General features: G+C 35.4%; 1 protein-coding gene across 2 annotated transcripts in view; it reads left to right on the plus strand.

Moving 5' to 3' along the window:
• GLRA3 (glycine receptor alpha 3) overlaps positions 1 to 26,213 on the plus strand; it is a 170,885-nt gene that overhangs the window by 137,569 nt on the left and 7,103 nt on the right. Inside the window, exons 8-9 of one of the 2 annotated variants that reach the window (XM_055300334.1) lie at positions 16,220 to 16,363; positions 18,582 to 18,626. In XM_055300334.1, the coding sequence (XP_055156309.1) occupies positions 16,220 to 16,363; positions 18,582 to 18,626 (189 nt within the window). The remainder of the gene's footprint in view (positions 1 to 16,219; positions 16,364 to 18,581; positions 18,627 to 26,213) is intronic. The other variant, XM_055300335.1, reaches the window with a different exon arrangement.

The following is a 26,213-nucleotide window of genomic DNA, read 5'->3' on the forward strand; positions in this document are numbered from 1 at the left end:
GCACTTACCATTTGTGTGTGTGTGTGTGTGTATGTGTGTGTGTTTGTGTGTGTGTGTTTGTCCCTCCTGGCTTTTAGGCTGTCATAGGTCAACAAAAAGGAAAGTTTATCTAATATGATTTTAGTCCACGTGAGCTGCCAGAATTAAAATAAACTGTTCTCTCTGTGACATTGTAAAAACAAACAAACAAACAAACAAACAAAAAAACACACAACACGGTATTTCTTTTTACAGCATATACTGAAATAAAGCATAGGAAGCTCTTTCTTAATTCATTTAACAAATAACAATAGAAAATTATTTTCCTCTCCTAAATGACATCTAAGAAAAATTTCTACTGTCTAAATTAAGTAATCCTGTCCAGCTTCCAACAGGCTTCACTATTATTTTCATTACAATGATGTAGATGTCATAAAATTATATTAACTTTTCTTGTGCATTTGATGCTATCTACTTGCAATGCCAAGCAAATTATAAATCTATTGTCATGGCTCCCTTAACTCTTACCATGAATTGCATTGTATAATTCAATTTATTAGATTAAAATACCTAAATAAATACAAGTTGATGGCAGGACATTTTATCACTAAAAAAGTTACTTCACAAAGGAAGAACTTGATATTTAACAATGCTCACACTGCCTAAATAAAATTTAATGGTTGTCTTGCAAAATAAGGTCTACTTTTATTAACATTTAATTGGATTTTCAAAATGATCCATATCAACGACTGCTTTATAAAATACTATTCAAATGGAAATTATAAATCTGCTTATAAGATTAAACTAATAAGTTTCAATGCTTATTTATATATGTGTAAATGTTTCAAGGACTGTGAGTAATAGTTGAAGTCCCATAGTCAATTTGTAAAGAAAATTGCCAGTTTACTCATTCATTTTCCTCAAATGCTAAATGGAAATAAAAACTCATTCATTCTGTAAGTTGTCAACCAAAGAAGAGAACAAAATGCTCCATTTCAGAAAGCTACAGCTTCTATGAGACATAGTATAAAGACAATTTTTAAATACAAACATTAAGGCATTATCAGAAGAGCATAGAGATCAGAGTGGAAGAAGCAGAAATAAAGCAACACATTAAAAAAAAAAACATATCAGAGTGGAGACACAAGTTTGTTTTTTAAAGGAAAGACAATATTGAGGTGGCTTCATACTTTTTCTTTTCCTTTTTTTTTTTTTCATACTTTTTCTTAAGACCTAGGAAAGATTTTTCAGAAATCATTAATTTCACTGTGATCTCAGGGAAAGAATAAATTTTCGGCCATGTGCTCAATTATATACACAGATGCACACAAAGCCTCTACATCTCTCAGATCATAGAAACAATGACCACTGGAAATGTGATAATAGATTCATTTCTGACCCACAAAAATAATTGACTAACAAAATGATATCTTAAGAGAAAGTAACTATATCATTTTAAGTTTTGCGATAGTTAAGGAATGGGAGGTTGAGAATATTCAGTTATGTATATCAGAATTCGGGAAGGTAGACACTGAAGACCCAGGATAAATAACAAGAATTAATCTATTGGAAGAGACCACTCCAAAAAGTAGAAAATCTCTTGAAAAATATGATTCTGATTCTGTGATTTGGGAAGGCTAGAAAGGCAAGAGGGAAGGCCCACACTTGCCTTTAAGAACAGGTGGTTAGGGATCCCTGGGTGGCGCAGCGGTTTGGCGCCTGCCTTTGGCCCAGGGCGCGATCCTGGAGACCCGGGATCGAATCCCACGTCGGGCTCCCGGTGCATGGAGCCTGCTTCTCCCTCTGCCTGTGTCTCTGCCTCTCTCTCTCTCTCTGTATGACTATCGTAAATAAATAATAAAAAAATTTAAAAAAAAGAAAAAAAAAGAAAATTTCAAAGAATATACCTTACTTAACCAGCACCTTGAGAACTAGAGCTCAGATTCCACTCAGATATTTCCTATTGCATTGCCCTCTACAGTGTCATAATAAATCAAGCATGTAATGGCCCAAATCAAGAAGGCTTATGTGATTCATTTCTTGGAACATGAAGCTATTTGGCATTTCTGCAGTGCCTGTATTAGGTGACCAGAAAGGGGTGACAGTACATTCTATCACCAGCAATTTTTCAAAGTTGTGTAATGTTAGGGACATCCCCTAACACTGTGTTCTTGAAGCAGAATGAGTGAGAAAAAATGGTGATGATCATGAGCCATGTCAATGGAGGGTTTTATAAACTTTTATAAAGATTAGATTTATTCTGAGTGGATTTTAGATGGATTTTAATGAGAGGATTAATCATTCTGACTTTTATTTGAAGATTAGATATAAGGGGTAGAGTAGAAATGGAAGTATAGAAACTGCCAAGCAAACTACTGTAATCTAGAGCAGATGAAGGCTGGCTAGATTGGTAGCAGTAGAGGTGGAGAGTAGTAGATGGATTTAGAAAGAGGTGGGCATTTTATTATTTTATTTTATTTATTTTATTTTATTTTATTTATTTATTTTTTGAGATGGGCATTTTAAAGAAAATGTATTTGGAAGTGAAATAGACATGATTTGCTCATGAACTGGACCTTGAGGAATAAGGGAAAAGGCAGGAGTCAATGGTGGCATTCAGGTAACTGGGCAAGTAATGGTAATAATTAATGAGGAAGGTTGGGGGAGGTAACTGATCTATGGTTGAACATATTAACTCTGAGATGTTTATAAAACAGCCACATGGAATGGTCAAAAAGTCAGAACTTGAGAAGTTTTGACAGGGACACTCATGCCTCAGACTTCAGGAAATAAAACTATAGATGGATAAGGAAGCAGAATAGGGAAAATTTTTCTAAGAATGAAAGAAAGCCCAGAAAGAATAGAAAAGATGTATTTGTGGTTGGCCATCCTCCTCCAATTGGAAATGAACCTGAATATTCAAAGTCTTCTCTCTCCTTTCTTTTCCCAGGGCCATTTCTCCACCCCCGACCCTCACTCCACACCCCTCCCCCACAGAATAGGTTAGACAGTTTTTCTAAAGGCAAGACCCACTCTAAAACTTTACTCTCAAACTCATTGAGATCTCAACATTCTGTGTTTTTTTTTTCTTTTCAGATGTGGAAAAGCAATCCTCCCCAGCAGACTTAGGTTAATCGGGGGGTCAAAGAGAGGATAATAACAATCATTTAATTATTTTTGAGTATACATTTCATTTATACTAATACCTAGTTAAGATCTTGGCATTGAGAGAATTATATTTTCTATTAAGTATAGAAATGGGTCAAAAAATAAATAACAAGTATAGAAATGGGTCAGAAGAGAGAAAATCAGTAGAAGGGATAAAATATAATTTTAATTTAGAAACTATAGGTTCTAGCAAGACTCCACACCAGGGAATTCTGGGTAGATCTACATTATACAGCAATATCATATACACTTTATCCTTTCTTTCCTGCTCCCAAAGAACAGTTATTTCTTATTGGGGACCTATTCCCACCTCTTTTTCATTCTCTTTTAGGGACCAACCAAGGTGCAGCTTTGTTACATGTTTTCAATTTCACATCATCTGCAGAAGTACACAAATATCACCATTACACACTAGTTTAGTATTTTAAAACTGAGTTTCTAAACTATTGTCATACCAGAGATCTTTGAACATAACATGTTAAACAGATAGACGTGTGTGCACACCATCCACCCCCACACACACCCAGACACAAGCTTGGCAGGGGCCAGAGAATCTCTAGACTCCAAGTTCATCCAAGCCCTAGCTCTTTTTGGGGGGGTGGGGGTAAAGATTGATAGATTGATTTGACAGAGAGGGTGGGTGCTCGCCTGAGCTGGAAGCAGGGATAAAGCAGAGGGAGAAGGGCAAACAGACTCAATGCTAAGTGTGGAGCCCTATGAGGGCTCAGTCTCAGGACTTGAGATCATGAACTGAGCTGAAGCCAAGACTCAGGTACTTAACTAACAGAGCCATCTAGGTGCCCCCAAACCCTAGCTCTTACCACAATATAGTATTAGGGCCCAAGATTATTTCTGTATAGTTAGGTTGCAATTATTCTATATAACAAATAATCCCAAGTCTCAATGGTTTACCACATCTATTCTTGCTCACAGGCTTGTGAGTTGACTGTGATTCTTCTAGGTTTGTCTGAGATTGGCTGACTTGGGTGGACTTAGATCTAGGCTGTGGAGTAGGCTCACATCTCCTTCCTATGTCTCCCATTGTGGGCCTGTAGGTGCAGGTAGAATGCTTTTTCACGAAATATAGGAAAACAGGAAGGCAAACAGAGGCATGCAATGCTCTTGTTCAGAATTGGCACAGTCACTACTGTTAGTTTGTAAGTCTTCCTAGATCTCACAGCCAAACCCGAAATCAAGGGGTTGGGGGGAGTGTACTCCACCCACAGGGTAGCATTGGAGAGGGAAAGAGAAAAACAAGATTGTCAACAAATAATCTTGTCTACCTCAAGGACAATGATTTGTTAAGACTTTCTGTCTCTGGGACACCTGGGTGGCTCAATGGTTGAGCATCTGCCTTCGGCTCAAGGTGTGATCCTGGAGTCCCAGGATGGAGTCCCACATCAGGCTGCCTGCATGAACCTACTTCTCCCTCTGCCTGTGTCTCTGCTTCTCTCTCTCTGGGTCTCTCATGAATAAATAAATAAAATCTTTAAAAAAAAATAAAACCTTTCTGTCTCCATTCCTAGATTGGACTCTGCCATTTTAGTAAATACTCAAGAAAACAAGAGGAAAAAATAAGATGGAGAGAGGAAAGAGGGAGGGATTTCTGGAAAGTTCTATGTAAATTTCTCCCACTCTGCCCCCACCACTATGGTCATCTCATTTGGAGCAGAGCTACTAAATGTTAGAAAATAAGAAACACTTGAAATTTCAAATGTGAATAATCAATTAAATATTTCACAGAAGCTCAGGAGCCTGTAGCCTATGAAAATCTCAAATTCTGCACAAAAAGTTGTTTATCTTGAATAATTTATTTTAATTTTTCCCCCTTCAGTTTGTGAAACCCATCAGGAGTATTTTTTTTTTGAGAGACAAAAGATCTTTTATATATTTCTATCCTCAAAGCCTAAATCAGTACAGGATATATGTCTCCTGAGTAAATATCATGCAGATATTTAAAGACAAGAAATTTTAAACATTTACTTAGTACTTGAATCTTGAGTAACAAGAGAGTCTGCCATTCTTTTCATGTCTTTCTAAAGACAATGTAAAAGCTAAATTGAGTTACTCTTGTATAGTATCATTTTCCCCTGAGAATACCAAATTAATGAAAAAAATAAACGTTCAATATATCTACCTTACAATGTAATAAAAACATTGGTTTTAGAAGATGTAACAAAGATAGCTTTTATATTAAGGTTTTACTCTTTCTAAAGACATCAGCTATAGAAATGATTACAACTGTTAGAAAATATCAATTGAACTCATATTTTTATTTGGATGCTATGGTTGTATGGGCAAAGATCTATATATGGGATTACATTGAATGAAAAGACAGGGATGTGAAGGAAATTGAGGATCTATACTCACTATTGTTTTCTTATGTAATTAGTTCTCATTCTCAAAAAAGAAAAAAAAGTACCCTGCAGTTTTAAAGGAGAGACAGTAAGCTGTAAATGCCAACAGTAATATAAATGAGAGAGAGGAGCTGCATAATAATCCTATTAATATAGCAATAACTATTACTGTCAGTAATGTTTTGGTCCTTGCCATTTAAATGCAACACCCTAATATTTATTCAAAATATAATTAATTTTTTTTTTTTTTTTTTTTTTTATTTATTTACAATAGTCATACAGAGAGAGAGAGAGAGGCAGAGACACAGGCAGAGGGAGAAGCAGGCTCCATACACCAGGAGCCCGACGTGGGATTCGATCCCGGGTCTCCAGGATCGCGCCCTGGGCCAAAGGCAGGCGCCAAACCGCTGCGCCACCCAGGGATCCCCAAAATATAATTAACTAAGATTACTTCAGTTCAGTGCAAATATGGTGCCAGTAGGTTCATTTTTAATTTCTTAATGTGACAGAATTTTAATAATTATATTTAACTTACAATATCATATTTGATGTGAGCAATATATTTTTTTAAAGTATTGAATATACTAAGAATTTGGTTTGATTCACTTAGGGAAAAGAGAGAAAAAGAAAAAAGTTTAGAAAATGAAAGAATCATTTGTTCATTCCCTTTTTGTTAAAAATCACAGACCATAATGCATGTGAATGTCATTCAATTTTGTTAGTGTTTTATCTATTATCTGTAAAAAGATAATTCCTAAACGTAAAGAAGGTCCTATAATAGCAAGGGTAGAAATTGATAGATATTTCGGTTCTACATTTAATGTTAGAACCTACATTTACTAGGCTTACTGAGATTTCACTAAGCTGAAAACTAACAGTTATCAAGCATTCCTTTGTAGGTGACATAGAGGCAGAGCCAGAGCCATTGCATAAACTCTTAAATCTGATGGAAAAATTGGGGAAAAGCATATATTAAGTCACGAAGTTTAAATATTTTTTTTAAATATTTTTAAAAGGATGTAATACAATGGCTTTGTCATCAAACTAAATTTAAAAAGAAAACAAGTATGTGCCACTTTGAGACAACTTTATGTAAATAATGTCTGAAATTCCCTTTACTGTATTCACATATATCCCAGAATCATACCACAAATCCTACAAACAGATAAAAATGGATATAAAACTCCCCCACCAGTGAAATAAAGAACAGAGTCCCAACATCAGAATTGTTAAGCAGCTAACAGCCTTTCTCTGTCTTTGCAATTCCTGTTTGAAGTTGTAAATGAAGAGCTGAACCTCAGAGATAAAGTGAACAGGAAAGTATATGGTTAAAATAAAGCTGACATTATGAGATTTTGTGATTCCACCTCCTGGTTCTGGTTTAACCCATTTCTTATTCTTAAATTTAAGTTGTGCTGTTTGTAAAGGCATTTTAAAATTCTACTTCTGTAAACCATTGACTAAGAATAGTTTGGGTTATAATTTTTATAATTTAACAAGCATAATTTACAATAAATAAGTAGTCTGGGTTATAATCTAATAAATACCCAGTAATGCATTGTCATTTATGAGTTGTGGCCAGGAGCATTACAGGTAATCTTTTGAAACTTTACCTATGCAGAGTAAGGTAAAGCCATGTATCTTGGCAGGCATCTTGCCTACACCGTCTGGTGCCATACTTGTGGTACAGCTCAGCTCACCCAATATACTTGTAGAGGAATGTATTCTAAAACTGTTACTACTCAATAATCTTACCAAAAGCTAGCATAAAGGGAGTGTATTTACAATGGATTGTATGAGATAAATGCAACTCATCTATTCTTCTGAATTAGAGAACACAAAATCAAATGGCTTCAGAGGGCATAGGCACATATAAGTCATACAACAGAGTGTTCTGGTATAGTTATGAGGGGGTGGGGATGAGCATTATGGTTAAGTGGTAAGGTGCATTCTATGCAGCTCATTCAAACTCGTTTCTATGCCTAAGTTTGGCTTGTAGCCTGCCTGTCTTTACTCTCCACGAGCTAGTCAATCTGTTATCTATCCTAGGTTAAGTTTATGTTTTATTTTTTTTAAATTTATTTATTTATGATAGTCACACACAGAGAGAGAGAGAGAGAGGCAGAGACACAGGCAGAGGGAGAAGCAGGCTCCATGCACCGGGAGCCCGATATGGGATTCGATCCCGGGTCTCCAGGATCGCGCCCTGAGCCAAAGGCAGGCGCCAAACCGCTGCGCCACCCAGGGATCCCAGTTTATGTTTTAGAATGCTACCTGAACTCCATTTTTCATGCCCCGTTACAATTGATTGTACTGAAATTTGACCTGACATTAGGGTTTGAAGAAATTTTTGGCTGAAGATCAAGGGAACTTGGCATTTCTGTGCCACGCTTTAATTAATTAACAGTTTTTTTTTTCAATAAGGCAGTCAGTTCTGCTCTTTAGCACACCTGCTGTAGTTCTCTATGAAGATATCACAGTGATCAGATCATAATCCACAGTGTCCTCAACCCTGTACCTGTAGGAATACATTTCTTTTTTCAAAGATTTTATTTATTTGAGAGAGAGGGAACAAGTGATGGGGAGGAGGAGAGAAAGAGAGAGAGAGAGAGAGGGAAAGAGAGAGAGAGAGAGAGAAGGAGAGAGAGAGAGGGAGAGAGAGAGAGAGAGAGAGAGAGAGAGAAGCAGGCTCCCTCCTGAGCGTGGAGCCTGGGGCTTGTTCTCAGGACCCAGAGATCATGATCTGAGCTGAAGGAAGACACTTAAATAGCTAAGCCACTCAGGCACCCCAGGAATCCTTGTTTCTGTTTCAAAAATAAAAATAGTGGAAACCGTTCCACCCCTAGTCCTCTACCACTCATGCTGGCTTTCTCTTCATCCCAGGCACATGGTAGGGTTGTACCTCTTAATTCTATGGTAGGGACTTGCTGTAAGTAGTGCTGGTTCATGAGTCTTGAGAACAATAACCTGTGCCACTTCTAGCCTGGAGTATTTGTTAGCAAACATGAGAGCCATCAGTGCCCAGTTTTCCTGTACTGTTGCCACTGCCAATGTTCCAGATGTGATTGCCTTGTCAGCTGTCACGGTGATAATGATAGTGACAAGTCACTATTTAATTCAAATGGACATGCAGTGTCTTTTATTGTTCTTTGCTTTAAGCCAGTGAGATTTCAGGATTGTTGGTTACTGTATCCTATTCTAACTCAAATCCCTCTTGTTCCTACTTCCTTGCATCACTGGAAGGATAGGTGTAGAGAAATTCATACTTAGATGAGCTCCCGGAACTGCCTGCCCCCTAGGTCAAAGTGATTTGATTCTAGCCTTTATAATCAGGATGACTAATAATGATAAAATCCATATATATAAATAATTGGGACTCCAAAAATAGACTGTCTCTATTTTCTAATGTTAACATTAAGAGTAGAATGAATGCATACTTTTTCTGGAAAAAAATGGCATAAGAATTCTATAGAACATAATAATGCTTATATTCCTTTCCCTATATTATAAAACATTTTTAGAGTGAAAAAGACAAGGCCTTGCAGTAACTAGTTCTGCATGCACAAATGATAATTCATCGAGCTGATCTCTTCTTAGATTATCACATGGCAGGTAGGCAGTGGTTTCCTGGCTCACAAAAACACTTCATTATAATTAATGGAAGAGTGTTGTCGAGGGGACTTTCATTATATTTCAGAGGATAAAATGTTTTCCTGATCTAGTTTTGCTTCCTTAGAGCAGCTAGTTTGTTTTTATATGGTAAATACAATGCTCATGTCCCCTTTTCAACATTCTCCGCTAGAGTTGTTTGTCAGATTTTAGAACCGGCAAATAAAGAGGACCTTACAATATGTATTCTGCATACTGATTTTAGTCTTAACTATCAGATAAAAGTTAGAGACTGCAATATTAAAGTGCAGAGAGTATTCCTACTTAGTGTGTTTACAGTTGTTGATATGTAGCCATAGCCTAAAAGGAAGCAGCCTAAAAACTGGATGACAAAAAAGAATAGTTAATTTTATGGGCTTTGGAGCCAGATGAGTTGTATTCAAATCTAGCTATGCAACTTGGTAGCTGTCTTAATCAATTCAGGCTCCTGTAACTGAAGACCATAGAGTAGGTGACTTAAAGACCACAGACATTTAATCTCACAATTCTGGAATCTGAGAAATCCAAGATCAAGACACTGGCAAATTCAGTGTCTAGTGAGAACTTCCCTCCTGACTCATATATGGTGATCCCCTGGCCATGTCTCCTCATGGTAGAGTGACAAAGGAGTTCCCTGGGACCCTTTCTCCAAGAGCTCTAACCTCATTCATGACTCTACCCTCACAACCCGATCATCTTCCAAAGGCCCCATCTAATACTATCCCCTTGGGGGTTAGATTTCAACATCTGAATTTTGGAAGAACATATTCAGTCCATAATAGTCGCTATGTGATAAGTTATTTCACTTAAGCAAGTTATTTTATTGTGCCTAAATCTTTAAAATGGGAATACTTTCCTCTGTGGTTGTGAGGACTAAGGATGTTAGTTTTAGAAAACCACTAAGAAGACTCAGTAGTTCTATGGTGGGCACTATCAGGAACATTTCCTAGCATGTGAATTATTATAATTACTTCTCTAATAACAAATGGCCAGTGATTTGAAGTGATTCCACATGACTCCATCAGTTCAACATGACCTGAGAGCACACAGTATGATAAGTACATCTAAAGGTCCTAGAAACACAAAGATGAATAAGACTTGGCCTTTGTCTTAGCTCAAGGGATATATTAGCCTAAAAAAGAGAAAGATACATAAGTGGATAAGGTCAGTCCAGTGGAGCAAGGTCAATTATAGGATGAGTTATTTGGTGTTTGCTTAGACACAGTTTGTTAAAATATCAGTATAGATATTTCACTTTGAAATCTTCAAGAACATGTTCATTTTTATATCCTCTTAGTCAACATTTTTGAAAAATAGAAAGCACTTAGGGATTGTGGAATAGAATAATTAACTGAAGGTGGGACATGCAAGTGACAGCAGTCACCTTGTAAGACCTGCTTACAAATAAATATAATTACAACTGTAGTGAGTGAACTGAGAAAAGGTTTCTATGAGGAAAGGGGAAGTAGGAAGCTAAAAAAGGCTGTCATGGCATTTGGAAAAAGCTCCTTAATAATGTGTTGTCTAAGCTGAGACCTGATGGACAAAGGGCAGTTACCCAAAAGAAAGAGTATTTTAGACAGAAATCACAGAAATAAAAGCTGCTGTCAATTGATTGTCAATTGCTTCCAGTTTCCAAAAAAATAAAAGAAGGGAAGAATAATTACCATAATAAGCAAGTAAGAAAGTGGCATAAGATGGTAATTATCATATCCTCAGAGGCCTGACCATCCCCACCTAACATAGTCCCCTTCGCCCTGTCCCTCTCTTCCCATTACCCCATTGTGACTTCTCTACTGCACTTTTTAAAATTATCTTTGTATTTCTATTGTATGTTTTTCCCAAATTAAATATAAGTTCCATTAAAGATGGATCTTATTTATATTCCCCATCTCCATAACTGCAACACTGAAAACCAAACCTGGGTACCTCAATGGTGTTCAATAAAAGTTGAATGAAAAAAAAAAAGACTGAATGCCTGTGGTAAGAAAAGTAAGCTGGTGGCAAATCATGAAGGGCTTTAGACACCATAAAACAGATTCGAGACTCTCAATTTAATTGAAAGCAAATGAAGAATTTTAAGGAGAAGGAGTGAGATTTGCATTTTAAAATAATCATTTATTATTATATCATGGATAGATTTGAGGGACTGAAGAACAGATTATTGTGGTTGAGGTCAATGGGACAACAGTAGGAAGGATGGAAAAGGATAAACTTGAGAAGTAGCAAGAAAGTATCATTAACAGGGCTGAATCTGAAATAAGAGAAGGAGAGGACTTCTAATGTGAAGGTGAACAACAGTAGACATAGTGTAACCTTTCAATGAGGAGGAAGAGGCAATTGTGTCTGTTTGCTCTTTGTTTGGTGGAGTCTGGTAGAGATTCATAACTTTTGGTTTTAGTCAGAGTAAATTTGATGTGCCAAAGACATCCAAAAGGTACAATCAAGTAAGAACCAGGCTAGAGAAGGATCCAGTCAGTCAAGAGAGATTTGGCAGCCATAAGCACAGAGGAGAAATTGAACCTATGGTAATAGATGAGGTTGACTAGTGAGGAGCTTCAGAGTCAGAATAGAAGACTTCCTGGACTCTATCCCTGAGGTACTCAGGACGAGGAGGATGGCCTACACAGCACAGTGGGATGGAGCTGAGGGAGGGAAACCTGAAAAACATGAGTCATGGGATCCATGGGAAGAGTGCTCCAAGAAGGAAGCAGTCTTCAATATGGTGGCTTTGAACAGGTCTCTAGGACAAAGGTCCTCCTGACTGGAGCATCTAATTAGTAAACATTTAGGTTTTATTTTCTCATATTTTTATATTCAAGGAGTAATATTGAGGAGATATTGTTCCTTAAAATTGAATCAGGGTTTCAACAGCACACTGGACAATGGTACTGTTGGCAAGGTGGTCCCAAAGGACAGCAACCAGAAGGGGCTGGAAAGAAGGTGATAATTCTGAATCACATGGGGTATGTTGTATGTCATGAGTACATTGGGCATGTGTCGGAGTAAGGACAGCTGTCCTTATTTTAGTTTTGATCCTTAGAGTTCCAAACTTCCCAGGTCCCAAGTTTGCTGTATTTGGATGGGTAGTGAGGGTGAAGGAGGAGAAAAAAGTTGAAATTGAAGGAGGTCAGAGGAAAGGATGAAAAGTAGACCCTTTAGACTGAACACTTGGGAGTTATTCACAGTCAGCAGAATCCTGGCAGGCATAAAAGATGTTTGCATATCTCTGATCTCATTGAAAATATTCATTGGATTAATATGGAAATTAAATTTCTGATTTATCTCTGGTTCATGTCATTATAGATTCAGGTTGTTGAAGAATGAGCACATACTTTATGAGTCATATTCTTCCAGGAATGGTGTGGCTTGAGACAGCACTTTTGAAATCTGTATTATATCTTTCAGGACAGTATGTATTTGAGGGCAGCCAAAGATTTCTGGCATAACTGCAGAACTTATGAGGTTTAAATCTATATTTTATAAACAACTGGACACTTAGCACAGCACTGGAATTAAATGAGGGCATACCTGTCTTTGCTCAGTAAAGGTCATTCTGATCAACAGAAATTACACTTAAAAAAGGAGGACATGCAGAGGACTCTTTTGTTTGCATATTTCATATGTAAATTGACACCATTGGAAATGTCAAGAAATGGCCTCTTTTTAAAAGAGAATTAATCCAATCCAAGGTATTAAGAGACCATCACTTCAAAAAGTGAATCTCCACAAGAATCATCATCTGTGAATCATTCTTCCCTCATATTTTAACATTTTACACTTTCATTTATCTGTCCATTCATTTAGCAAATATGTACACATTTGCTAAACACTATTGTGGTGGCAATCAACTCAAAGATGACATCTGCCCTCAAAGAGTTCACAGTCTAAACAAAGAAAACAAGCATAAGCAATTACAATGCACTGTGGTCAAGTTAGCACACAAGTGCCATGGGATTCTGAACCAGACTTGGGCAGTCAAGCCTGAGACTGAAAAGGCCAAATGAGAAGAGGGAGAGAGAGGTTTGTCCTTACTTTATTTATTGCTCCCCCAAACATAGATTACCCCTGAATAGTGAGCCACTTTTCCTCACCACAACCTAAATTTGATCAAGATTTCCACAGGTTGACATTGACAAAAACACCACTAAATATTAAGAATGAAGAAAGAAAAAAATGCGAGAATATACAAACAACTACAGAAATTATCAGATGTCCAAAGTGTAAGGTTTTGATCCTAAAGCTACATCGAGTCAAAGAAGTAGTTAGGGGTCTTTGCTTACATCTAATCTAGAGTTCTGCTCTGCTGGATCCACACCACCTTGAGGAAGGGACATTTATTTCTATCACTGGGGAAGCAGAGTTTTAGGTAATTGTCTATTTCCCAGGGAAAAGTGGGGGAAAAAAACACTTCACATAAATGTATCTTATTCTTAACCTGATCCCTGGCAAATGAGAGAATTTTTTTCCCCTATGTCTAAGTGACATTAACGTACCCAACAAAATGAACTGGCTCTTGCTTATAGTACAAAAGGTGGTGATTTTACCAATATCACTCTCATGATATAACACCATGTGTGATACAGACACATATACAATAAGAAAGGATGCTGAAGCTTACAGAAAATTTTCATCCTTAAGCAACTGACGTATACAGCAATATTTGTCTAATTAGATCCTCAAATGACTGCCCCCTTAAGCTGAGAGAAAAATTAAAGCAGTTTCTTAAATGTTACTAAATTGTTCACTCCAAAGGTCTTCAATATATATGAATCCATTTCTAGGAAATAGGAACATATTTCTTCCATTTATGTTTCCCTTTGTTTCACTTCTTTGTGTATTTTTCCCCTTAAAAATAGTTATAATAATAATAATAATAATAATAATAATTCTCTGTTCTTTCTGTTCTTTTTTCCTTTCTTTATCTTCTCTTCCTTACCTTTGAGGAGGTAGTCAGGGTGAAGGAGGTCACCTGGGGCTGGCAGGACCTGGATCCATGGGTTGAGGAGATGGTCAGGACCAAGGTGGCCGGTGGAGTCTTTGGGTGTGAGGCCAGAGCCAATGATGGGCTAAGGGGAGCTAATGGGGCTCAGGCTGGAAGTGGCCAGCAGAATTAAGATATTAGTTCCATACAGGAAGACTGTTCAAATATATGTTAAAGATAATCAAAGACAAACTTGTCACTGAGAAAGTGTTACATGCATAAAAAAAGGTGAAAGCTAGAATTAACCCTGTGGAATTACATTGGAGTTAGAGATGCCAGTGTGAACTCATGTTTTAAAATACAGATAGATGATAGCTAGATACACAAAAGGGGCACCTGGGTGGCCCAGTTGGTAAGCATTTGAATCTTGATTTTGGCTCGGTCATGATCTCAGGGTCTTGAGATATATTAGTTATGTGTGTGTGTGTGTGTGTGTGTGTGTGTGTGTGTGTGTGTGTAATCCCTAACTCTGTCTGTTAAGAGGGCCTAGAAATAGTAATACCTAGGAAACAACGAGCACACCCAATGCCCAGATCCTCAGTTTCTAAAAGCTAAGGAAATCTTTCTAAGAAAAAGATTCTAGGTGAAAGGTCTTAATCAAGGACTGGAATACAAAATTACAGATGAGTCAGGAAGGCCTTGTGCCAGAAAGTAAGAAAGTACTGAAATTATGATGGAGACTTGCCAAAAGGATGTTTCTAGGGGCTCCTACTGATCCAATCTGTATAATGTGAGCATCAAAATAGTGATGCTAATGTTTTATAACTAATTGAACAGAATCGTTATTTATTAGTCTCTACTGATATAGATAAAGGGATGTGGGAGACAGAAACTTTCCTTACTGTAGAATGCTACCTAATAAATGTGGATGGGATGATGGAATCAGAAAGCTCGCATTTGGAAATCATCATTGTTATGATTGATTAAGACAAAAATCATCAGTGACTAAAAGATGAAAGTTTAAGGAGTAAGAAGATATTATGTAGTTTCAAATAACCTCCACTCAAGGGTAATGGGTAACTTTATAATAGAGAAACCTGGTAGGCAACACTTTAACCAACTGATCAATGTTGAGTGCGGTCTGATATGGTATACTGTGAAGAACAGGGCATCCCTGTTCCTACTAAAATCCCCTAACCTGAGTCTAAAATGAGGAAACATCAGGTAAACCAAAAATAGGAGACACTCAAAAAATATCTAGTCTGCACTCATTCAAAATATCAAGGTCACAGTAGGCGAGAAAAGACGGACCCAAGTATTCTACACTGAAGACACTGAAGCCTAAAGAGATACGATGCCAAAACACAACATATACTTCTATATTAAATCCTGGACAGGATGGAAAAATGTTTTTCTGCTAAAAATGCCATTGTTGGGACAATTGCCGAAATAAGAATGGGCTTTTTTAGGATTAGATGGTAGGATTTTATTAACGTCAATCTGATTTTGTTGGGTGTACTAGAGTTATGTAGGAGGAGATTGTCTTTTTCTTTTAGAAAATACACATAGGTATTTTGGGGTAACAGGGCATGATGTCTGTAAATTATACTCAAATAGTTCAAGAGATAGAGACAAATATAACATTTGGTCAAATGTTAACAACCGGAGCACTTGGGAGGGTTTTTATGGTTTGTTTTTTATTTTTATTATTATTATTTTGGACTATTCTTGCAACATGTTTGTCAATGCTAAAATTATTTCAAAATGAAAAAAAATAGTGAATAAAATATGGAACTAAAAGGTAAATGGCATTATCTGTATTTCAAAGTTACTTTAAATTTTTTTGAGCATTATCCTATGCTACACTGAAGGTAAAGTCAAACTTCAATTTATTTTGGTCTTGTGCCTCATTGGACAACAATTTTTAGCAAAACATACCCAGTTTGTAATGTATGACTAATATACAAACTTGCATAATTGATTTCTAAAAAATCACTTATTAGGTTAAAAAAGTCTTGGTCTTTCTGCTTTCTTTTTCAAGCTGATATAAATGGTACAATTTAGAATCAGACATTCAGTTTTGTTCTCAATGGAAACAATAATACAACTCAATTTGCTCCCTCTCTCTTTCTCTCTTTTCTAGGTTTCTTATGTCAAAGCGATTGACATTTGGATGGCAGTATGCCTCCTTTTTGTGTTTTCAGCACTTCTGGAATACGCAGCTGTAAATTTTGTATCAAGACAACACAAAGAACTTCTGCGATTTCGACGGAAGAGAAAGAATAAGGTACATGATTAAATGCATCGGGTTCGGAGGGATACTGATTTTCACCAGAAAGTAATTTGTTAAATTTAATACAGTGGTGCAGAGAGGAAATGGAGTCTGGGAACCAAAGGATATGAATATTCCGTTGGTTTTGTCCAGTCGAAACTGAAGTTGTCAAAAATAGCTTCAAGAATAAAATGGTGACATCCAGTTCTACCTTACACAGCATATCTGGTGACATGAGAACTTTATCAACCTCTTTCTAATGTATTCCCTGAAACAACACCATTTTTTGCTTCAATTAACAAAATATATAATTTCTTACCTGCAACGTGAGAGTTCCTGATGGTCTTACTTAACATGTCATCAAATATAGCTATTAAAGTTGTTCCTTTTATCAAGGTAATTCCTTTCATTGTTTCCATAAAAGGTTACCTATTTGTTAATGCTATGATGTTCGTGTAAAACTATGTGGTCTCTCATTCATGCATACTTTCATGTTGTTAACATATTTATTCTGAATCCCTATGGGAAACACAAGAAAGGCTATTGGTGCCTTGCTGTACCTGTTAAATGAAACCCAGAAAAAATTGTATTGATAACATCATTAGGAGACCACAGGAAGTTGTAGAAGTAATCTCAAAATTGAATTTGGATGGACAGAATGGATTTGCTCCCCTCTATTAAGACTTTAATGTCATCTCTCATTTTGTGCACATAAGCTCCATCAACTCCCTTTCCTCTTCTGGAAGGGAGTTTCTATTGATCAGCATATCTAGGAGTTTACTGCTGTTAATGTGAATGTAAGAACTGACATTTAAAAGCAGATGGACTGCCACAGAGAAATGTCAAAGTTTATGCAATAGGAGAAATTATGGCCAGAATCCAATATACTGGAATATTTAAGTCAAAACATACTTAAATCTTAAAAATAATAGTCTCGTTCATATAGGTACATTTTAAAGGATTTTGAAAGGATTTAATTTTTTTAAAGGTTTCCTTTGGTTTCTGAATTATTTACTGTGATTTATATATTCATAAGATTTTTTAAAGCCCTAAGCCCATGATCTCTCAGTACTGAGCATTTAACATATTCTAAAGTAATAACAAATTCGGTCATGTCTAACTGACTCTCCCAAATCATAATAAATACCCAATTCACAGTAGTGTGGAAGGAACTTCGGGACTATGATACTCCGAGTGACACATGAGACAAAAACAGTGCCCAAGCTGCTATTTGATCAAGTTGTTATGAAAATAAAAGCACATCATTTGTATATGGAAACATAATTTAATAATCTTTCTCCCCACCACACCCCCATCTACTGGTTTCTCATTCTTTGTCTCTTTCCTCTCCTTTCTCCCTCCCTGCTGCCTATCTGTTCCCCTTTCTCTTGTGACACTTGGCACTGACTGTAACACTATCACAGGACAAAAAAATTCTGTATCACAAGAGGAAATCTCCTGTTTTCCTTTCCCATTAAATGACTGATGAAGACAAGTTTTCCCTTCTAATATCATGAATCCAAAGTAAAGTAATACTTATCTCTCCTCCTCATTTTGATTTGCTTTTTCACTTTTATTTTCCACTTCTCTACCTCTCCCCCTTACTATACAATTTAGAATGTATCAACCAGGTGCTGGGAAGTATTAGGTATGTGATGCCCAAATGAGGGCTGAGAGCTCACTCTTTCCACACCCACCATGCATCCAACAGCCACAGTGCCCAAGAGAAACAGGATAGAGTGTAAGTGTAGAGGCTCAATTTTGGTTCTCCTTTAAAAAAAAAAAATTATCCTACCAAAGCAGCTCTTTAGTTTTACTACCTGTAAGAATCTCAGGGTAAATAGTGAAGCCCCTTCTTCTTCAGCTCACAGGAAGATGGCAAGATTCATTTTTCTAGTGAGTGGCTCTCCAGGAAAATATAGAAATGCAAAAATAGTAACATCTTATTATTTTCTAAAGACCAGTTGAAATATTCAAGGAGCAAATATTGTAATTGAGATTTAATGTGGGGAAAATAGTTTTTTGGTTTTTGGGTTTTTTTGGGGGGTTTGGGTCTTTTTAAATTCATACTTTGAGGGTTGGATACTTTGCATATGTGAAAATCGAATAATTGACACACATATATGTGAAAATGATATATGCAATTTAAAACAATTGTGCAATTATATTTACTCATATATGACTTGATTCTCTGGTTTCTCAATCCCTCTTGGTCCACTCTACCTTGCCACAGACAGAAGCTTTTGCATTGGAGAAGTTTTACCGTTTTTCAGACACGGTAAATTCACTTTCTTAACTCTAAGTAGAGGAATGTGGTTATCAGTGAAAAAAGCAGACAGCATATTCTGCACCTAGGCAGTGTTTGGTGGGGAAACACAGCCCCTTGCATATTTAAAGCCAAACAACCACCATCTCCCTTCAACCAAGGATATTCTCTTTTTCAAACTCCAGTTGTCTTCCCTTACTCAGTAAAAAGATATTTAAATATTATCCTTCACCTAATCAACTGAGCTATTTGATTGGTCAAAGTGATTTTTAAATATATATTAAGCAAAAATAACATATATAGTTTTATAATAGTCTCCATGAAAGAAATAGTCATTTGTTTTGACAAAATTAGTTCCAAAATTAATAGAAAATTTATTTCTACAAAGAAGTTCTAAATGCATCCTTTCTGGTCAGAAAATAGAGGCCTAAAAATAAGTCAAAAATAAAATACTTTGTCCAACCTATGTATTTTTAGAATCCTTTTTTAATGTTAAGATGAGATTCTTTATAATAAATTAATGATTTTGGTTTTGATGGCAGCATCCTTTGAAATGTTGATTACAGAGCAATCACAAGGTCACATGTCCAAGTATAGTAGCTAAATAGAAAAGTAGTCTATATTACAGCATATTGGTCGTTGGACTTGGCCACCATAATATAGCATTCAATGTTGGCTTTAAACATACACAAGCCAAGAATTCAAGCTGGGGAATCACAAACAGTCCAGTCTATTAAACTAAAATTTCTGGAATAAAGTGCATTTAAAAATACCTCCCCAGATAATTCTGTTGCACATCTTGGTTAAGAAGAAATAATGTTAGATGAACAGACCGGAAACATGTTATATTTATCTAATTGAAGGATTCTCAATTTCATAGCAGGTATCTAGAGCCAGTGTTATTTGTAAGCACTTACTAAGTTTTCTTATATAATAATATGTAATCATTCAACTAATATTTTTCTACTAAATTGCATATTTGTTCCCAACCTAGCTAGCCACTCTATTTTTTTCATCCCTGGGGGGAAAAATTCATTTGATACAATTAGTTTTAGTTAATTATCGTAACTATAACTTTGAAAATTTTTTAATTGCTTTGTATTTGCATAACACAAATGGCCTCTTTGGGAGAGAATATATTTAAATTTCTGGTAACTAAGCAGTTAATGCCTATACGAGCTTTAGTATAAAAAATATATATTTAACTAAATATTGCTTTACAAAACAATGCACAAAGAAGTCTGATGAAAAATTAGGTTTATCTCAGCAACAATCAATACATACTTATTTTTTTAAGAAGAAACGATATGGTAATGCAAATAGATTTGTTAGAAATTATACGCATTCCATTTATTTTGTAATATTCCCATCTTTGTGTAGATTTGGGGTTGATCATTTCAAGTTTTTGAAAACTGTTTTTCTCAACCTAACAACTCTCTGGCTGACTGAATTCATCATTTAAAAAAAAAGTATGTATTTTTCTTAGAAACAGTATGAGCAATCTAAATCTTTAAATCAAAATAATCTAAATGAGTCTAAACATTGACCCAAAGCCCTTTATTTTCATGAGTATGGGTTTATATAGTTTTCCCAAGCACTTTAAGTTGGCAGAATAGATGAAGTAAATAAGATAACTTCAGTATAAAAAGTTTGTCACAACAAAGGACCGTACGTTGATGTAAATGTTATTCCTAGGAAAGTTTAAACTTGGTTCAGCATTGGCTTAGCATTCATATGGAATCTCTCATATCTTACTTTTTCTCTATTAAGGTACAAGCCGGTGAATCTTTGGTCTATTGTGAAAGAATACAAGTTTGCTCTTGTATCCAAATTTCCCCACCCCACACTGTCATAGCTTGTTATGTGTTGGTTACCCACTGCACCATGTCATAGACGCTTATTTCCAGTGCTGTATATGTGTGGGTGTGTGCATGATATGGAAGTATTTTGGTGAGAATTTGCTCTTCCCACATGTGATATAATTACTTTAGCCTGCAGGATTATAAAGCCGTGCCATAATGTTTCTGAATATATGTTATTTGTTGAGATAAATGGATGATTTAGGGTTGCATTTCACGTAGCTTCTTCTGCATCACAAGGTAATGATGCAACGGTTTGCAGAGATAAAACATTCATATGGTATTCTAACACTTTTATCTTCCTGATTTATTGTATATTTAATTATTATTTACATACTTAAATAAAATAAAAAAGGACTCTGAGTTCTAGATTTGAGAAACAATGATCAAGTTTCTATTCTGCAAGGCACGATGGTTATCTTTTTAAGATTATGATATCATTGACTACATTTTGACTACCTGTACAAAAAACTTGTCATTATTTATTGCCTTACATATTTACATGCTGTCCTACTTCAAAAATAACTCAAGGTAACTTCTAAGAATAACAAATAATTGTTTTTTTCTGCCCTCTATAGTTTTTCAGCCCCATAGTCTTAGGGCAAACACAAATATATATGGAAACTCTTTTGAAGGAATAAGGCTCTACGTAGTTGAAAGCAATGTGGCACCCTTATATTCTAAATTACTTCATAACATTTCCATCCTAGGAATATTATGGGGTATAAGATATTATTTTAGTAGGAAAATGTTTCCTATAAATTTCTGACATGCCTAAGGAAAAGCAGTTTTCCAATAATTTCAAACTAAAGTATATTTGAATGACTCTGATATATAGGGGTTAAAAATTTCATCCTCTCAAGGAAAACAAAAATACTAAGAATTTAATGACTTCCTGCAAACAAATATTCAGAGTTTGTGTTAAACAGAACTGAGGGGGGCACTTGGCGGGATGAGCACTGGGTGTTATGCTAAATGTTGGCAAATTGAACTCCAATAAAAAAAATAAAATAAAAATAAAAAAATAAACAGAGCTAATTCTTAGAGCTATATTCCCTCTGAAATATGTGTTTAGGAAAATAGTACTCAAACTAATCTTTACTTAATCTAATTTCATATGTGTTTTAGTGAATTACATCTCAAAATTAACTAAAATACATATAGTGCTTTTTACACATGTTGTCTATTATAATGTATTATTTATGTCACTCCATAATTCTGAGTTGGCACTGAATGAATCTAGCATATTGTGCTAGAAATAAATATATAGGTATTTTAAAAAGTTATTTCATTGATTTCTCATCAATCCTTTTGTATGTATTCCATTTTTATATTATTTTATTTTAAGCATTCATCTTTTTAAGCTTACATTTTACCATTTAATAATTTCCAAACCATTTCTGAATCTAAATTCAATATGCCAAACATAAATTTGGCTAATTCATAACTAATTTATATGTAACCAATGATATGCAAAATTCTCCTGGGAACTAGATTTCAAAGAATTTTATATTGACAATTGATGTGCAACTATAAAGTATTTTTAACCTCATCTATAATTATACTCTGCTTTCCATTTCAAAGTAATGAAATGCATACAGATGTATTAAACTGAATATTTTATTTTAAGCTGGCATTTATTTTAGAAAAGCATTTTCAATTTATTCACATATTTCATCTTACCTCAGAATTTTCTAAGTGATGGCAATTTTTCCCAACAAAAATAAGCCACTGTTATGTTTATTAGTAACTTTTTTCAAAATCCACACACTTTGAAATCATGCAAGTGGAAATTAATAGCAATTCACTTTTCCTTCCTTTGTCACTTTCCTATTTGGCAATTAGAAGTTACAGAAAACTATTTAAACAGGTCTTTCTGTGTAAATAATATAATAAATAATAAATTATTTAAATAATAAATAATAAAAAATATTTATTATATATAGAACACTCAAAGGCACCTACCAGGGGAGAAACATTAGGATGAAAATAATATATTTAATGCTATTGTATCTCACAGCAGTTCACACAATAAATCATCACTCATGCTGTCTTAGAGGCTTCATGTTTTATTACCTCTTACTAGCAAGCTTCATGCCTTCACCAATCTACACTCAAAAATATGATTTGTTCTTCTTTTTGGTCATTTTGAGGATAGGAAATTAAATCTTATCTTACATGTATGTTAATATGTATTTTTTTGTGGTGGAAATGAAACCATTCAACTGAATGACTAAGCCTACCCTTGAATTTTCTATTTTTAATATTTCTAGTTATAAATATGCATGTTAGCACGAGTCAGTCTTGGCCTAATTCTCTAATAAAATGAAAAACCATATAGAATATTTCACAATGCAGTACTGATGCTTAATTACCAAAACATTTTTCTTTCAAACAGTGAAAACCGGTCCTCCTGTAGAAAGAATTATATACTAACTAAATAGGTTTTTACATTTTTCATTGCCTACCCTTCTAACTTGCTTAAAGCATACTAGGAGGTTTTACTTGTAAATAAATTAAGCTATCTCTTCAATTTTACTTTTCTAATCAGCCATGTTCTTTTGCTCATTTTTACTTTATTCTATTTAATCTTTATTACTGCTTATATTTTGAGTTGGAAAGTGCTTAATTTTATGAATATTAAATATTGGCTAACACATAGCATCAGAGTAAAAAATTGTAGATATTTGTCTAAATATTTGCTTGTGTGGCCTTCAGTCAATCAGAAACTCAAGCTGAAGATACCTGCAGAAAACTGAAATATTTCCAAGAAATATTTGAATACTAATCGGAATAAAGAATATCACTCTCTGCACATCTAAACATACATAAACACATGATAATTTTATGACTGAGTTTTACAAAACAAAGAAATTAGTTTAGTCATAAAATAGTTTAATGCACCTTATAATATAGTAATCTGATACTAATAATGAACTATTAGAAATGTTTCATCCATGCTTAAAATTATTTTTTAAATATTTTTTTATTTTTAAAAATTTTTTAAAGATTTTATTTATTTATTCATAAGAGAGAGAGAGAGAGAGGCAGAGACACAGGAGAGAGAGAGAGAGAGAGAGGCAGAGGCACAGGCAGAGGGAGAAGCAGGCTCCATACAGGGAGCCTGACGTGGGACTTGATCCTGGGTCTCCAGGATCAGGCCCTGGGCTGAAGGAGGTGCTAAACCACTGAGCCACCGGGGCTAGATTTGCAGAGAACCTTAGCAGCCAGAGAGCAGAACCCATCTATTATAACAATTCTACAGTGAAGGGTATGGCAGGCAGCAAGGTGGTCTTTTTAGTTTTAAGAGGGTTGGTTAACTTTTAGGACAACAGTACAGGAGTACAAGATAGTCTGCAGAGTAAGCAAGTGCACTGGCCTATTTTACATGGTACTTTGTTGCTAGTTTGGTTTTTAAAATATCTAACCGGACAATGATTCAGGTTGTTATTAGTATTTTCCTTTCAGAGTGTGCATTATGCAATTTCCATAATAATATAATTCTAATAAACAAAATATTTTTTAAAATGTTATAGCTATAATTTGAGTACTTTATCACAGATTTTATATTCTTTCCCTCACCCTAAAAAAAAAAAAAAAAAAAACCCTGCTAGAAAGTGCCTGTCATCTTTCCCTGGAATAAGAAACCAAGAATCTGAGAGTTAAATAATTAAGATGATCCAGACTCCTGGCAATAGATGATAAACCGTGGAATTCCTTAATTATACATTTGCATTTTGAATGTCAATCTTGAGTCAGATTTTGAACTTGGACCATTTAATGTTTTTGTGACATAGGAAATAATTGAAAATTACTTCCCATAACATGTATTTTTTATAATGCAAATACCCAAGCTATTTTCATGTTTTTAGAACCTAAGGTCTCCTCAACATCTTGTTATTGCTATTGCCAAGGAATACGTATTTGAACAAGACATTTTCATAAGGGAAATGTTTTCTTTGAAATTAAAAGTTTCTACTTTTCCAATTCTACAACTAATTGGAAATATGACATATTAGTGAAGTCATATTCCAGTTGCTTTGAAGCACTAAATCACACTGTAACATATAATTATCTGAAATCTATTGCTGAGGATATCCTTAGGCCCCATAGATTTAAAAATGGGTAAAGATACAAATCATTAGATTACCTGACATATAGCCCTATCTAGAAACAGCCTTACTGAAAAGCAGAAATTATTAAATAATAATAGTTAAATGCTAACACAAAAGTCATCCCAGAGTATGTTTTCAAAACTGCCATTTAAAATGTAAATTAGAGTAGGAGAGGAATCCAAACAGTGTGACCTCACTAAAAATTCAAGCCTACCAGGACAGACACATTGTGCCTCTTGGAAACCCTTGTTTCTACTCTTGGCTGTGCATTCTAATCACCTAGAGAGCTTGGTGGAGATGCAGTTATTGGAACAACCTAAAGGCTAAGGAGTACAAACTTCCACAATTGCCCATCCAGAAAACTGGATCTCACAACCCCTCCCAGTGATTCCAAGACAGGTGTTAGACTTGTATGAGAAACAATGCCTTCCCCTAGCCTGTCATTATTGCATAAACATAGAATGATGGCAATCTTACAAGCTGTTGCCAAATTGTATGAGGGACAAATGCTACATAAAGACAATTAAGTTTAAATTGTTCAAATGTGTCATCTTTTCTATTAAAACCAACATCCAAATGTCAAGTAGCTTTGTTCATTATAGCACTATAGCTCTGATTACAGGTTTGAGAAAGCAATCATGCTTACAAGACAGAAATAAGCTTTCAGTTCATATGTCATTTACTTAACTTTGCAGAAGGATAAAAGGCAGGAGAAACAGCAGAGAAAGTTCCCAATCTTCCACTAATTGGGAGGCTTCACAGGACTCAAGTGCACAAGATGCTTTGTCCCCTCACCCACAGAGAGCACAGATGTCTTCCTAGTTAAAGAAAGAGATATAGTATCATAAGCAGCAATGATTCCTAGAGCTAGAAAATGCAATCATGAACCCAGAACCATTATATCAAGTATATAATATGTATCTGATATATTGCATCAGAACCATTATAACACAAAAGTACCTGTGAGGCAGAAAGAACAGAACTGTATCCCAGCATTGCTCCTGACCCAGAAACTAAACTAGTTGACCCACCAGAAACTAGAAACTTATTGAAGGTATTCCTCATCACTGTAACTCATACCCACATGATCTGCACACTCATCCAGGGAACCAGCCAGCTCTTTATGTCCTTGTCACCCTGTCATTAATAGTAAGTGTTTCAATTGCTCATTTCAACTTCTATTTAAATGCCTTTGCTATGTTGTTCTCTTGGGCCATTTTATACACTGGTCATGTTTAAGTGTATTCCCTTGTCCAATGAGATCTGTTCCAGGAGCCCAAACTGATATAAAAATGCTTTGTTCCAAGCCATTAACAGTATTTTCAGCTTTGGCTTGTTACAGTACAAACAAAGCCCAAGATAGACTGTCTTATATCTGCCAAAATCCATTGAATCCTCCAGGAACCATAATCAAAGACTTTAGGATTCCATCTGCCAGCTATGTGTTAATACTCATCCTCAGGAGATTTAGCTCGGAGGCAATTTTCAAGCAATATATCCTTTCATTAATATTCAGGTCAAGCCCTCACTACACCAGTGGCTCTATTGCACAACAGAGAAATGTGTCATGGTTTTGTCCATTGCTGCATGGCTTGGACACCACCATGGCTGCATCCACGGCCAGT

The sequence above is a fragment of the Nyctereutes procyonoides genome, unplaced genomic scaffold (assembly GCF_905146905.1).
Source record: "Nyctereutes procyonoides isolate TBG_1078 unplaced genomic scaffold, NYPRO_anot_genome, whole genome shotgun sequence".
Lineage (NCBI taxonomy): Eukaryota > Metazoa > Chordata > Mammalia > Carnivora > Canidae > Nyctereutes > Nyctereutes procyonoides.